The sequence below is a fragment of the Equus przewalskii genome, chromosome 4 (genome assembly GCF_037783145.1).
Source record: "Equus przewalskii isolate Varuska chromosome 4, EquPr2, whole genome shotgun sequence".
Lineage (NCBI taxonomy): Eukaryota > Metazoa > Chordata > Mammalia > Perissodactyla > Equidae > Equus > Equus przewalskii.
Window position 1 is genome coordinate 10036497 of NC_091834.1, and position 16912 is coordinate 10053408.

Here is a 16912-nt window from a genome sequence, read left to right on the forward strand (position 1 = left end):
TCTTGGAAGCCATGTACCATCACTTCTGCTGTACCTGTTCGTCACAGACCAACCCTCGTAGAGGTGGGGATCACAGGGGTCATCTTGGAGGCCTCCATTTGTGAAGCATTTGCTACACACTAGTTACTTTTCCTGTGCTTGTACCAGCTGAGCACTTTCCGTGCATGATCTCAATTAATGTTGTCAGTGTCCTCCAGATTGGTGCTATTCTCAACACCCCACTTTACCTTTGAGGCAACTGAGGCTTAGAAATGTTAAGTAACTTAGCCAAATTGTTTGTCAGTGACAGAGCGTGGATTACAATGTAGGTCTACCTTTAGAGCAAAATCCTCCTGTTACCCAAGGCCTCTTTTCACTTGGACTTTACAGTAACCGGGTCTCTCCTAACCCATCCTTGTACAAATGATTTTTTGATCGTAACTGAAGAATTCTGCATTTAACCTCTATTAAATTTTGCACACTTATTAAACATTACAAGCCAATTTTCATTCTCAATTATGTCACTTACGAATTCCTTTCACTATACTTGTGCCATCTAAAATCCTATTTGCACACAGAACATAATGGACAACAATTCTGAAGAAATCAGAAAACACAGACATGTCTCTAAAACAGGATACACATTAGGACTAGAATAAAAGCCTGGTGACTTCACGTATGTAGTTTTTGAAGTAAAATTATCTTAAAAAATTGAAGGTTAAATTTGCACTCCATAGCTAAATTTTGTCAATATGGCTATGAATATGTAACTCAGTGTAGCTGAGGTCACCCAGTCTGTTCTGTGACATTTATAGAAAATGGTCTGAAGGCCTTTATCCATATTCCATTGGGAAGACCAGTCTTCTCCCAACATTTCAGCAAATTCCAGGGTTTTTATATTCTTGTTGTCAGCTGTGGGTCTGAACCTCTGTTCCCAGTCAACTCCAGCTCTTGCCTCCTGCCACTCCTCACTTCTTTCTGTTCTTCAGGGTCCCGGATGTAGAACACAGCTCCTGTTTCCCCAAAAACTGCTCACAGATGACATGGTTTATACACCAGACCTTACTGACCATTCCGGAGAGATGAAGGATCCAGCATCGATGCAGCAGGAAACTGAATAGCAATCTTTCCTTTTCTGATCCCCAGGTTGCTTGCTCTCCTCATTCCCCAAAACCGTCGCCTCTCAATTTCCCTCGCTTTAGAAAGCAGAGCAACTCAGCTCTTCCTTCCTGACAGAGCGCTGGGTAACTTTGATTATTTAAAATGCCAATAACTGGCTCTGCTTTGCAACAAGGACTTTGAAGAGCTTTTGAAGTTCTGGCGCTTCCTCTCTCCCTCCGCAACCTCTACGTCCATCCCCCATCAGTCAGTCTTTCCAAGTGAGCAGTATATCTATTTATTCCACGGGTATGACTTGCACAATTTCCCTTAGAAGGCAGAACTTACTGTCAGTTTTGGCTTTAAGTGACATGATTTTCCTCCTTCTGTTACAAGTAGGACTGAACCAACAGTACTGTGAGTCACAGAGAGGGTGACATAATTCTTAGGGACACCTAAGGGACAGTCCTGTTGGCTTGGAGTAATTTTTAATAGTGTCTCCTCACATTCTCAGAATGCCCTGCTGGGGATCACAAATTATACGGTCATTGTGGTCAGAGAGGAGTTGACCGAATTTTGAAAATACATCACTGATGTGCCAATATCAAAGCAAAGGGGAAGTGAAGCTATTTGGAATAACTGGGGCAAAAAGCTGGATTAATTTTGGCAAAAATGCCTTAGTTTAATTCATTTGAATACACTGACCTGTAGTGATAGGACCCATTGAGGCGTTTACAGTGTCTGGAGCTAAGGGCCTTCCCAATGTGTCTGGTTTTTGACAATGGATAGAAAGGTTCGCTTTTAGGAAGCCACAGCACGAAAGGGAACTATGGAAAGCGGATGGACCCATGGAGCCGTCAAGTATCAAGATAATCACAGCAGCGACCCAAGCTGGCAGGCTTCTTCTCCATCTCTTCCCACCATATATCCCCAACATTCCTTCCTGAGGAAAGAATCCCACACGCAGAGGGAGGATGAGGTCCCGCTCAGTCCATCAAAGGGCATTACCGAGTGCCCCTTCAGTAGCATGCCTCTGGAGAGTCTGAGAGATTTCTTTCCGTTGAGAAGCAAATCATTTGAGGGGATAAGACATGCACACAGGATAACGTATCACATGAATAGTTTTGTTACGTTTGCGCCACAGCAATGGGAGGTTGGAGTGCAAACCAATTTAGGTTGGGGGCAGAGGATGCTGGGGAAGACAGGGAGATGATAAGACATTCAGCTGGACTTTGAAGGCTGGGTGGGCTTTAAGTTGAGGAGAGGCTGGAAGAGGGGAATTGAAAACATGGGAAAAACGGACCAGCAGAGATTGTAAGCACTGTGAATAGCAAAGTATCTGGGAACTTGATTGGATTAATCTGGAAGGAAGATGCATGTTGAGGCTGGATGCAGAATAAATCAGAGAAGTGTGGGCATTGGAGGCAGGCAAATTGGGAGGGAAGTGGTTATGACCCAAGGAGGAAGAGCACTCACAGATGAGGGTTCAGGGGTGACGAACGAGAGAGTAAGTTGTGCCTGTTACAGAATTAAGAAAATAGACAAATGAGACTTTTTCAGATGGTGGCGGTGAGGATGATTGGGAGGAATACCAGGCGGGAGAAATAACAAGAGGTCTACAGATAAGAACATCCACCAGGATAGGCCACGATTTTATGTCACTCACTGTCACAGAATGCTATTTATATATGAAGTATATATCTCTATATCAATCTCCAACAGGGGAGAAAGACTGGGCTTACTTTCATTCATTCAACAAACATTTTCAAGTGGCTCCTTTGTGTCACTCTACTGTGGGAAAGATATACACAATATCTTCCTTGTCTTTACTGAGCTCATAGCCCACAGTAGGAGACAGACACAGACACGGAGCCGGCAGGATGGTATTTTGGTGCAGTAACCAAGGTGGACTGTTCACCCCTTGGGCTTTCTGCGACTGCTCCCCTGTTCATAGCAAGGGAGTAACAAGGGCAGGGATGATACAGCAGAGAAGGAAAAGTAAATCTTTGATTTTAAGTTCCAAAATGGACCCTTTAAATTTTTTCTTTTTTTTTAAGGAAGATTAGCCCTGAGCTAACATTTGCTGCCAATCCTCCTCTTTTTGCTGAGGAAGACTGGCCCTGAGCTAACATCCATGCCCATCCTCCTCTACTTTATATGTGGGATGCCTACCACAGCATGGCTTGACAAGCAGTGCCATGTCCGCGCCCGGGATTTGAACTGGTGAACCCCGGGCTGCGAAGCAGAATGTGAGAACTTAACCACTGTGCCACCTGGCAGGCCCCTCAAAATGGATTCTTAAACATCTACTGAATCAACAGCTTGCAGGAGCCTCCATCTTTTGAGTACCAAAACCCACAGTTTACACCAAAAACAATACACGATAATGTGAGAGGCAGTTCCACTGCCCCAATAAGGAAACGTTCAACCAGACCGGGGCAGAGCAAGAGGAGGAGACAGACTCAGGGAGAAGAGAGCTGAGGAGGGAGGGGCGCCTGGCCCTGTACTCCGGAACCGGTTCTCACGTGGGGATGCAGTAGAGATGGACTCAGCAGGCAGGTGTGGAGCTTTGAGAACAGAAGGTCCCCACTTTCCATTTCCTTTGAGAAGTAGCAAGCCTTGCAAACCATATGCCCACCTTTTGCAATCCCCCCTCACACACACTCACACTCTTGGGCATGGTGAGGAAGCAACAGAGAAAGACCAACTTGGCTGGCAAGTCTGAATTTCCCAGAGCATCAGAGCCACGAGGCAGACAGAGGCGGGGGGTGGGGGGGGCGCTGCTGCAGGAGGCGGGGGACTGCAGAGGCTTGGTGGCCAGGAGCAGCAGGGTCAGTACGAGGACTGAGGACCAGAGACTAGCTGGGATGGCAACCATCTAAGAGATGCTGGCAGCAGAGGCAGGTGATGGAAGGCTGGGGGGATGAGGGCATTTCAGCCAATGCCAGTACGCACAGAGGTTGACTGGCCAGATGCCTCCTTCTCATTGATCCTGGACACAGTGAGAAGATCCTTGCCACCACCTCAGAACTTAGAGGCAACCCAGGAGAGAAGGGGTCCCTGAACTATCCAGAAGAGCCTGATTTGTTAGTTTACCCTGAACTAAGATGAAATTTATGCCACTAGGTAGACTATAGACTTGAGAAGGTTTAAACGTTCTATGTTTGTAGACCTGAGTTTGTGGACCGAGATGATATTTGCCACACAGACAAACGCAGTGTGGTGGGACAAGGGCAGAGGGAGCCCCGGGTGCTGTGAGAGGACAAGTGAGAGGTCTCCTGCCCAGCTTGAGGGGGTCAGCAAGCGGGGGGTCCCCCTGAGCGGAGCCCTGGAAGACGGAGAGCGGCAGGAAGGTAAAGGGAACCACAAGCCAATCTGTAAAGGCTGGAGCTCAGGCAGTGACACAGAGGAGGCTGCCGAGTTAAATGCGATGGGTTGTACAGGTCAAGCCCCAAACCAAAAGCCCTTCCACGTACAGCGCGTGGGGACTCCTGAGGGTTTGGAGAAGAGGAACGACGTGACCGCGTGTTCATTTCAGAACCACCATTCTGGGTGGACGTAAAGAGGGGACGGGGGAGCGGCTAACTCTGGGACACCTGCTGCTAGAGGCCGAGTCTTTTCTTCTCTCTCCCGTCTTCTCTTCACTGATTCTAATCATCCCCAAACCTGCACTGTGGGAGCAAAGAGGATGGCATTTCTTCCAGATTTTATCAAGTGACAATGAGCTTCGAGTCCAGGCATAGTGCCTGGGAACTGAAAGTTCCTGTTTGGTATCAAAACTGGTGGAGTTTTAATAGCCTGCTCTTGATAAGAGAAACCAGAATAAACTGGTGTGATATTTGCACGTAGAAACGTCTCCTATACACATATGTACACATAATATTCCTTATTTAGTGTTACTGAGAGTGAACTTTAAAAGAAACTGAGAAATGTGTATACTTTCATTTACACAAAGTTTACTTCAAAATAACTCTTTGCACGGCTCTGTGCAGCCGGGCGTGCCCCGGGAGGTGTTCCTGCACACGCGCCCTGGGTGTTTCTTCAGTCCTCTGTGATTCTGGGAGCCTTCGATACCTTATGAGTAATTCCTTTCTTCTACTAGAGTGGGTTTTGTTTTCTATACACTGATCAAAACAGGTCAAATAACCACTTTTTTACAAAAAGGATCAAATATGCAGTGGTTAAGAGCATGGACTCTGAAGGCCGACTGCCTGGCTGTGAATTCCAGCTTACCATGTGCCTGCTCCTGGCCCGGAGACAAGGCCTGACCCTCATGTGCTCCTGTTTCGTCGTCTATGAGATGAGGATGGGCTGGTGCCCAGCTCTCGGGGTGGGTGCGATGACAGAACGAGATGACAGGTGCAAAGCACCTGTAACAGTGCCTGACACATAGCCCCTGCTCAACAAGTGTTTGACATTAAAATATTAAATATATATTAAAATATTAAATATTATATTTAATATTAAAATACAGTTTCACACTATAACCACCACCAAATTAATTAAAAACTTCTTGAGAAGTTCTCACAAATTCTCAAAAATGAACATACTTAAACTAGTATAAAATTCTTTTGGCTAAAAACAAAAGCAAAATAAAACTGCCGTCACAAAGTAACTTTGAACTTGGCTGTGTGACAGTTGGAATGGCCTTCCCTAAGGAGAGGATGGGAAACACGCTGGCAGCTACGGTCCTCTTCTCCAGCACAACGGAGCAGGCTTGCTTTTTACCTGTGTGGTTTTTTGTGAAGGAAGGGTTCCTCTGGTTAAAACAAAAACAAACATGAAAACTGAAAACGAGCAGCGAAGCAGAAAGGACTCTCGTCTTGGAATAAGCAAACAGAGGGCTGAGGCTGACATGCACTTACAACAAAGGACTTTCCAGTTCTAAATAGTCAAGACAGAGAAAGTCTGCTGTCTGTTAGAGAATATTCTTTGTAACTCCAGTGTGAAGAGACGCCCTGTGCGTTTCTTCTGCACTTGGCCCTGATTTCTTAAAGCAGAGTCCTGCTCTGGAGTCAGGCTGTCACCTTTGCGCCTGGGGTGACATCTCTGCATTTTGGTTTCTTCCTCAGTAAACCGAGGGATACACTCACTCTCTTCTCGCTGGGGGAGCCGTGGGAATTCACTGAGATGCTGCTCAGGGAAAGGGCGGGGCCAACTTCGGTGGTGAGGATGTGCTCAGTACTCATTAGCATCCTGCCCTCTCCCCAAAGAGAGAGCAGCAGAAGCCATATTTATCCCCGTTTATGGGACTGACAGAGCACGGCCAGTGTGCGTGTGTTTTTCACACTTTTACATCCATTAGCAGATGGCAATATATACCCAGACAGAGGAAGCCAAGACACAGTCACAAGCTTGAATTCTCTCCCTCTGTTCTACGCTCCCTACATTCTCTGAGGGCAAAGGCTCCAGAAAACATCCTTATGCTCACGTTCTGGCATTACGCACTCCCATCTCTCTGGAGAATCCCTCTCGGATTCTACAGCGCCACTCACTTCCTGCCTGCTAGCCAAACCCAACCACAATTACTCACACTCTAAGATGCTGAAGCTCTCTTCCTTTCCTTATGAAGGTGCTAGAATTCCTGATTGAAGTTGCTCAACCCAGTCAAAGGGAGTCTTTCACAATAAGCAGAGGTAACATTTATTCAATCAACAAAGGCTGTGTGCCTGCCAGGGCCAGACACTGCCAGTTGTCAGGACACACGGAACGTGGGACTGGTCAATGTAAAACGGCATGACGTCAGCCTGCTCATGTTATTCCCAGACATCACTGAATAAGCAACAATTTGCATGACGTTTCATTAAATGCTTATTAAGAAGATAATCACAGTTGATGACATATATAAAAAAGCCAAACCCAGAAGGTGAGCACTGCGGCCAGCAGAGTGTATGGAAATAAGGTCCAAGCTGCGGCAGGAGCTGGCTGGACGGCCGCACTGGCGATGCTCTCGGACAGCTGGGGATAACTCAGCAGTCCACTTTACGGCCGAATAGTTTTACTAGGATCTAAAAAATTCCTTTCCAACTCGCTGACTTATGTTTCCATTCCTAACCAAAGAATGAGCCAAAGAAATAAATGACGAAAGATTGCCCGGGAACCCACATTTCAAGGCATGGATAGGGTGAACCCTAACATCTTTCTCAACTGCAAAGAGAAACCTCTGGTAGACAGGTGAAGATGAAGCAGCTTTTCCTGAACATGACACAGACGCGTACAAATCTCTTCACAGCGCTGGCGTCAACAAACGCCCCGGCTGTCGCAGACAGTGATCCAGGAGCGGCGATGGGGCGCTGGCGAGCGGCCTGCGCTACTTTTTCATCTCCAGGATGGCACTTCCCGGTCCGCGGTGCTTCGCGCTGCAAATGTTGCAGAACTGCGCGGGGGAGGCCTACAAACGTAATGAAAGAGCGGAGTTACAACCACCCCTTCTCCTCCTTCTCTTGTGTTCAGAGACGTCATGGGAGCAGTAGTCGGGGGCACGGAGGAAGCTGGGAAATGTTACTCCGCCTCCTGGAGATGCCTGCTGGTTCTCGGAGTCCGTCTACACCAGCTGTTACTGGGTGAGTCAAAGGACACCCCACAGCAAAACGCGTCTAAGGTGACCTGGGGGACATGGGAGAACGTGACCTGACACTAAAAAAGAGCAGTGTCATGACACAGCAATCAGGCTGAGACAGTCATACAAAATAGAGAACAGCTCTCGCTGGCTCTCACATCTCCATAGCAACAGCCATCAATCTTACCTGTACGGATTCACTTAAATGAACACGCTTTCATTACGTTTACTGTAGCATGCTAAGCATTTTTACCTTTGAGAAACAGACAAACGCATTTTTCTTCTGTGACATAAAACTACACATATTATAATTTTGAGGCCCTGAGGTGGTAATTTTGGGCACATCCCTCTCATTGCCTCAATTTCTCTTCAGTTGCTGGTTGCCAGGCGCCCACTCACCATGCTGGGCACGGGCAGGCACTCCTTGTGAAACATATGCCGGCAGTGGAAGATCACCACGCTGAAGGGCTTGGCTGCATCTGGAGGCAGACGGCAGAAAAGGGAGAAGAGGTCAACGCAACAAGCAGATCGGGAACTTCCAAAACCAGTTGCGTCTGCAAATCCAGCTGTGGTTTAATTTTCTAGCAAGGAGCTGCCTTCGGAGGACCACTTACTGACAAACGTGTTCCTGAGGGCGGTGCCATCACATGCAGAGTAGATACTGCATTTGAGATCTTGCCTGGCCTCCATGTCAGGTACCACAACTACAGACTGGGGTCAATTTCCCAGCAAATGCAACCACGTTTATTTTTAAAATTCGAATCAGTATGTGCGTGTGCAATCTTTCCTCCTGATCAGCTCCCCACATGAAATTGTGACCTGCCATATCCTGAAGCCAATTTCGTGGCTTTATAAACACGCCTTCTGCCAGTTCACCTACTGCCCTTGCCAAGACCGTTCACTGGCTTCAGGGCAGAGCTGGGTTAAAATCTGAGGCTGCGACCTTGTGTTGTACTGCACTTTTGCAGAAATTTTATCTAACTATACAGTGAGGGTGCATATGGTCTCTTTCTATTAAAACACTGCCCAGAACACCATGAAAGCTCACTTCTTTTCTTGTGCCCACTGCAGGGTTTTTTTGTTTTTTGTTTTTTTTTTTTGGTGAGGAAGATTGGCCCTCAGTGAACATTTGTGCCAATCTTCCTCTATTTTGCATGCAGGACACTGCCACAGCATGGCTTGATAAGTGGTGTGTAGGTCCGAGCCTGGGATCTGAACTCATGAACCCTGGGCCACTGAAGTGGAGCACGCGAACTTAACCACTAAGCCACTTGGCCAGCACGCCCCCTGCAGTTTTTAATGTAAGCACTTAAAATCCAAACCTATTTCCTCTAGAAGAGACCTTAAGTGGAATGACTTCTCGTGCTTCTGCCCTATTAAATAATCTCTTAAAGCTAAGTAAATGCTCTATCAACTAGGTCATTTAGTACTTCTCTATGTGGAATTCATGTTAAAAAAAGTGTTTTTTAGGGGCCAGCCCCATGGCCCAGTGGTTAAGTTCGCACGCTCCACTTCCTCCATCCAGAGTTTTGCTGGTTCAGATCCTGGGCATGGACATGGCACTGCTCTTCAGGACATGCTGAGGTGGCGTCCCACATGCCACAACCAGAGGGACCTGCAACTAGAACATACAACTATGTACTGGGGGGCTTTGGGGAGAAGAAGAAGAAAAAAAAAGATTGGCAACAAATGTTAGCTCGGGTGCCAATCTTTAAAAAAAAACAAAGTGTTCTTTAGCATCCCAACAACCACGCTTTAATTTCTACTTTGAAATTACGGAATTTCCTCCTCATGTCATAGGATCCTCACGTAAGGGCCTTTGACTATACACCAAGATATATCTATCTACCAAGGACTATAAATAAACAAATGCTCATGTCTTTAATGGAATCACAGTGCCCATTAGATGGTGAGTATCACCCTTCCACTGAAATGTGCGATGACTTGGGTGCCTACAACCAAATAGCAGAGGAAAAGTTTAAAGAACAGGAGAAGCTATCTACGATTTGTTTCCCTGGATACGCACACGGTTTTTCCACCTTGGAATTCCAACATGTTGATGGTAGTCTTTCGTTTTGTTTTATTTTACTCTAGAGCAGTGGTCCTCAAAGAATGGCTCCTGAACCAGTTGTGGCCACATGACCTGGGAACTTGTTAAAAATGCAAATTCTCAGGTCTCACCCTGGGACTACTGGATCAGAACCTGGGACCGGCAATCAGAGTTTTAACAAGCCTGCCTGGTGAGTGATGCCCACTCAGCCTGCAGCTTCAGAATCTCCGTTCCAAGGAATGGCAGCATCAGCACTCAACTGAGTAGGGATGTGGAATGAAATCCTTCTCTAAACTGTATTATCCCAAAAGTTATATAATTTTATACATAGTAATCAGCAAACTCCAAAATTTTAATTCCACTTGTCATTGACACATATTTGGGGATCCCACCCCCCACCAACCATTTTACCTGATGGAAGAATCGGGGAAAGACACGATTCACAGATGTTTTCCTCTGCAAGGAAACACACATGCACACATGTGGGATTACACAATGTTTCTCTTTGCTGTCTCTTCTGAAAGCAAGGCATATGTTTCCAACATGATTATTTCAATTATACCCACCATCGACCAGAACACCTTTCATCTGAGTTCGGTGCATCTTCTTCAGTAAGGACAAAGAGTCTGCTACGAGAATCTTCTTGCAGCCTTCACGAAGCAGAATCTAATGCACACAGCGTAAAAACAAAAGGCATCTGAAAAAGACTCCAAGATGGGAGAGAATCTTCTAACTGGGAATTCAGAAAATCATTGTTTGAGATATTCCAAAGAAGCCATCACTGTCCCCTGCCCTCAGCACCTTCTTGCCTCCAAACTACTGCCAGACCAACCTTTCCAGCCTCCAATTGGTCAGGACTCTGCATTTTGTTCTAATGAACATAGAGTGTTTCTCATAGTGCTTGTAAAATCAAATACGGGGGCTGGTCCTGGGACCTAGTGGTTAAATTCAGCACGCTCTGCTTCGACAGCCTGGGTTCAGTTGCTGGGCGCAGACCTACACCACTCAGTGGCGGCCATGCTGTGGTGGCGACCCACATACAAAATAGAGGAAGACTGGCACAGATGTTATCTCAGGGTGAATCTTCCTCAGGAAAAAAAAAAATCAATTACAAATTCCAAAGTCTGGCAAGGAAGGGCCTATATTATCTACCCTTATTATAATCTTATGGGGCTTCCTAACACATTCTTTCTGGCAGAGTTTGGCACCTCCATGACCTGCTCATTCCAACCTCCAGATCTTTGCCCAGGATGGAAAACTGACTCCAAAACCATCCATTTCTTTAATAAATTCATCTATTTACTGCACAAATATGTACTGGGTCCTATCATGTACAAGGAACAGGGCATAGAGAAGGAACCTAAGCAGACATGATGTCTGTCCTGAACCCCCTCCAGGGTGCAGTCTGTCCTTCTTTTCTTCCAATCCATCCAAACCATTTAGCATAATGCTGTCAATGTGCTGTGTAAACTATTAACTGACTACCTTAACCCTCACATTCAGTGACTCTTATGGGGCTGACAACTGTAGAATGACCACAGATATTAAATATCCTGTGACGAGATTCATTTTCTTATTCTTCATCTTGGTACTGTATCTTTTGCTTCTTTATGCATTTTTCCTGTTACTTTGTAGGCTTATTTTCCCTGCCTGGAGGATAACGAGCCCTAGCAACACCTCGGCAGTCTGAGAAGTCAGGATGCAGACAGTTGAGGCTGACTACCCCTTCTGGTTGGTACCCACTCCGTTTCAGAGCTGGGGGCATGATGGAGACAAGGACCACCCACCTGCCTTTAGGCAGGGCGACAGCAGGGAGAGGCAACCCACATCACCTTTCAAACCGGCTCGGCTGGCCACTGCATGAGTTTCCACCCTTTTCTGGGTCTTCTTGGGTAATTTAATAGGAAATTGGGAGAGGCTATGTGACGTATGCTTAAGACAGATGCCACTTTCTTTTCTGAGGAAGATTAGCCCTGAGCTAACACCTGCTGCCAATCTTCCTCTATTTTCCTGAGGAAGACTGGCCCTGAGCTAACATCCGTGCCCAACTTCCTCTACTTTATATGTGGGACACCTACCACAGCATGCTTGACAAGCAGTGCATAGGTCTGCACCCAGGATCCGAACCAGCGAACCCTGGGCCGCCAAAGCGGAATATGTGAACTTAACCACTGTGCCACCAGGCTGGCACCCAGATGATATTTTATTACAGGAACTTGTTGCTGCTTTTCAAAGAGGGAGACATTCAGGGCCTAAAGGACTGAGAAGCTCCGTACAGTGGCCGCAGCTTCCTCTTCTGGCCCAATGTGCCTTCTTACACGTGGGTCTGTGCAGTCACACAGAACTGGCATGGCCATTCACATAATGAAGACATCACTGCCTCGCGGCGGTCCAGCTCTGGGTCACAGCAAATGCTGCTGTCGAGGTGCATCCTGCCATTCTTCACACTAAGTCACTCTCAACTCTAAAACCTACAAGGGCATTCTGCTCTCAGGCTTTCAGTTTGTGCCACCAGGGAAGGGAAGCAAGGGCATCGCCAACTTGTGGGCCCCATCCCCAACTCATCTCAGTAACACGAGCCCCGCTCCCATCCCAAGGAGCGCTGGCTCTGAGGGAACGCAGCCCGAGGGCTTCCCCAATCACAGGAAGGCAGACAGTCAAGAACAGAACTGATATCCAGAGTAAAGTTTCTCTACTTGCCGCTTCTAGCACCGATCAGCGGGAAATAACATGATTTTGCTATTTATGTATTAATTGAGAAACTCTCTATGAAGTTTTATTCTTTAAAATGCTCCTAGAAATTGAATTTTTCTGATTCATTTTAAAAAGACATTAGAACTTTGACAGACATCATTAAAGCATTAAATACAGGAAGGAGAGAAAAATATCAAATACGGTAAGAAAAAAATCTAATACAGATGTCAGCAAACTTTGAGAAAATTTCTAAGCAAACATATAAAGCTGCTCAACCTCCAACACCAAAATAAAAACTTGAAAAATAGTGTCAATTACAGTATCTTTGGTAAAATGTTTCAAAAAGAGCTGGCTCTGCCCTCAGTTGGGTGTTAATGCCCACTGCATGAATAATACAAGAAGGGCGGGTCCCACAGTCTAGACAGAAGCCACAGTGTCTGCAAACAAAAAAGAAACAGCAAAAAATGCAAACTAAGAAGGAACCATTTCTTCACCAGGATTACATTTTTCTACATAGGTACAATCCATCTGCCCGCAGAAAGCATTGTCTAGGAAACACTTCAGTATTCAGAGGCACACAGCCAGGAAAAGGGGAAATACACAAACACAGCTTACTGTGGTAGAGTATGTTACTTTCTACTTCATTTGATCAAACCTAAGGCTCCAAGTCGGAAAAACATTTTAATTTTCACTTACATGATGCCAGACAGGTACATAAAAAAATGAGACTTAACACCTGTACAAAAGAGTTATTTATTCTATAAAATCTGCAGTAAACTGAAGGCAATCAGAGGTGGTGAGTGAAAGATTGTACAAGAATGGTGTGGTGTTACATAGGTGTTGTTCCCAGTATCAGACACCGGGCAAGGCATTGTGTTCACCATGGATTCCCAGTAGCAACTCCATCAGTGACTCATGAAGAATGTGCTGTTGCTGACACTGATGTCACCCTCAAACGGACACATTTGGTATTTTCCATGAATGCCTTTGTTAAAACACTGACGGCTGAAGTCAGACAGTAGCAGCTGGCTTACGGAGGTGGTCTTTACCACTTTCTGACCTTCACACTCATGATTTTTCTTGATCAATTTTGTCGGAGGTGTTCCTATTTTATTATTCCTTTTATTCTCTCCTCTGGGACTCCTTTGCTGAGGACATTTTCATTCTAACCTCCACGTCTCTGTTAAGCACTCTTTTATATTTTCTATCTCAATTTCTCTGTGCTGCATGCTGAATTTCATCAGATCTACCTTCCAGTTCTTTAAATCTCCCTTTCAGCTGTGTCTAATCTACTATTTATTTTGTCCACTGGATAATTTAAATGAATACACACATACACATACATAATTTCAAAGAGTTCTACCTGGTTATTTCTCAAATATTCCCATTTTCAATCATACTTTTCTATTTTTTATTATGGTATCTATTCTTTCTTTCATAGCTTCACTTTAAATGAACTTATTAATAATGCCTTTGAGACTGATCTAGTATTTTCAGTGCTTGGAAATACTAAGATTATCATATCACTTCACATTCTTTTGTGCACTGTATCTCCTGACTACCCCTCAGGATACAGTTCATAATTCTTTCTCTTGTGAGCTCACCATCAACGGAGAGTCCCGTGTACCCTATTTGAGGGAACACCATCCTGAGTGGCTTCACTTTTGCTCGTTTGGAAGTCTCCAGGGATTTCAATGGTCCTAGAAGAGTTTTCACAAGCAGTATAGTGTAACTTCAGATCCTACGATTTCTTGTGGGCCTTCTGTTCTTCCCCAACCTTCTCTCCCACTAACCCCTGAGGAGACGGCTAGTTCCCTTGGAATTTTACAAAACCAGAGAGTAGATTTTTTCTTTCTTTGAGGAAGATTAGTCCTGAGCTAACTGCTGCCAATCCTCCTCTTTTTGCTGAGGAAGACTGGCCCTGAGCTAACATCTGTGCACATCTTCCTCTACTTTATATATGGGACACCTGCCACAGCGTGGCTTGCCACGTGGTGCCACGTCTGCACCTGGGATCTGAACTGGCAAACCCTGGGCCACCGAAGCAGAACGTGTGCACTTAACCGCTGCGCCACCGGGCCAGCCCCAAGAGTAGATTTTTTCTATGGCTTGAGACTCAGGCTTTGTGCAGGGCATTTGATTTTAGTTCCTCACTTTAGGTGGGCCAGTAGCTATTTCTCCTGCTTCCACATAAATATTAGAAGCCCATAATCCAGTAACTGTATCTGCTACTCCAGAGGGCTGCCACAGCAACAACCCTCCATTGCCACTTTGGATTTACTGTCTCTCAGTATTTCCTGGTACCTGGTTATATCTTTTGAAATCTGCTATGAATTATAAAAATAAATTCTTTTTAATACAGTTACGTGTTGCTTAACAACGGGGATACATTCTGAACGTGTTGCTAGGGAATTTCATCATTGTGCGAGCATCAGAGTCCACTTACACAAACCTGGATGGTATAGCCTACTACACACCTAGGCTACATGGCACCAGTCTTATGGTACATCAATGCAGTCTGTCACTGACTGAAACATTGTTATGTGGTGCACGACTGTATCCTATTTAACATTTTTTTTTAATAGGAAATGGGTATTCAGTTCAGTCTGTCATGTATCCTGAAATTTAAAGCTTCTCTGGTTTAGAAAAATCAATTTCTAGTTTATATACTGTTCACTATGCTAAGCAAGGCAGATATCTATCAAGATAGATTACATCTAGATTTACTCTTGAATGTATTATACTTGAATTCTTAAGATCTTAGTCTTTACCACTGAACCTGATATTTGATGAAATAAACTTATTCTTTACTTACTTTAAATTTTGTTAAAGACTTAAAATTAGTCTACAAGGACTCTCTTTTTTATGGTTATACTGGTTGTTTTCCCATACCTTTTTCTTAGACTTTATGGAATTCACAAATACACTTTGTGATGTTTCCACAATATTTGTAGACTACAGAAGTTACGCTAAAGTATGCAGTTTTAGGAATCATCTCTCCCCTCTCCACAAAACGTAGTCCCTGTTTTCCAAATCAGGCCTACTGGCCTTTTAAAGAGCAAGTAAATTTTTGCCCAGCAAGATCTTTCTTGTCTGTTTCCTCCTGTTTTACCTTTGTTTCCCCGTGTTGGGCAGCCTCTGATATCACTTTCAGAAACTAAAATCAGTTTGAAACACCCTTATCTTGTCATCTATGAAATGTCTCCACTTGGTAAATAAGACAGAACCACTATTAATCTTTGCTTTGTAATCTATATCATATTAGAATTTCACAGAGGTAAAGAAACCACTGTCTGGTCTGTTCTTGCCTCACTTTCACAATGGCATTAACTTTCATCTCAAAAAAATACTTGTAGGCAGTGCTTAACAAGTAGAATATTATCTTTCAGAGATTCATTTTCCCTATGGGACTGTCCCTTGTATTTCCAAGATTATTCAAATCAATGGGCCAACTTCTTCTTACATCTTTCTCAACCACTCTCATTTTCTTTATACCACAGTTTCCCTCCATAGTTCTAAGTTTTTCTAAATTCTGTTTTACTAACATTACCTTTATTTTTTCCTCTTCACCATTTTCAAGACAATCAGTCATAGCTTCTGTAATCAGTCTGTTAACAAGCACACCTCGTTCTACCGTTGACAGAAATAAGAACGCATTTTTAAGACAGCTGTTGAAAACCCAGACGAGACTCTAGATTCTCTCCATTATTTCCTTCTTATTTCTTTGCAATTCATCATCATTGATAATAATCCCAACCAAAAGCAAAGCACCTGACCCACAGATATTTCATAAAGCAATAAAAGAACTGTACATCAGCCAAGTTACTATGGTTCATTACAAACAGCTGCTGTGGGAAAAATGCCATAAAAAATTGCCGAGTTTCTGAAATTTTTATTTTAAAAGACGCTTTGAATATTGAACTTTTTGCTGACATTGCTTTGTTCGTGCTGCACTGCTTATCATTAGAACTGCAAACGACAGACAGTTACCTGGTTTTACAAGCCCTCAATATGACACCAGAGCGAGACTGGGACACCATTTTACCTAATTTCTAATCCATCATTTAGGCCACAATGGGATTCGAGTTCTACTTGAAAAAGCTTTGCTTCTCATTAGAATTATTATCAAAGATGATGAACCACAGAGAAGTAAGAAGGAAAAGACAGACTCCAAGGTCTTATGTTGGAGTTCAAAAACAATATTATAAATACAGTTATATTTAAATTTACAATAGCACAAAGTATGCACGTACCAAATGGAGTAAAGAAGCTAGAGTTGGTTGTCATAGGCCACCTATGTCACCGAAAAGCTGTGATGAGGCCAAATTGAAATAGTTTGAATGGAAAAAAATCCATTTTATCTTAAAAGTTCATTTCAGGGATTTATAAATTTAAAAACTATCTCTTAGAGGAAATTAAGAGCTTATATACTGCTAGTCAAAAAAAAACCCATGTGGACCAAAAAAAGGCAGATAAGAAAGAATTCACCGTTTCCTCTTTATTTGTCTCTGGATTTCAATGTAGAGAGATAT

General features: G+C 44.3%; 1 protein-coding gene across 6 annotated transcripts in view; it reads right to left on the minus strand.

The window, feature by feature from the left end:
• Positions 1-6696: 6696 nt before the first annotated feature.
• VPS41 (VPS41 subunit of HOPS complex) overlaps positions 6697-16912 on the minus strand; it is a 178748-nt gene continuing 168532 nt past the window's right edge. For all 6 annotated transcript variants that reach the window (XM_070615442.1, XM_070615440.1, XM_070615443.1 and 3 more), the window contains 4 exons: positions 10253-10352; positions 10098-10142; positions 8036-8115; positions 6697-7468 (listed from right to left, as the gene is read on the minus strand). In XM_070615442.1, coding sequence (XP_070471543.1) covers positions 7388-7468; positions 8036-8115; positions 10098-10142; positions 10253-10352 — 306 coding nt within the window. In that variant the 3' untranslated portion in view covers positions 6697-7387. The remainder of the gene's footprint in view (positions 7469-8035; positions 8116-10097; positions 10143-10252; positions 10353-16912) is intronic.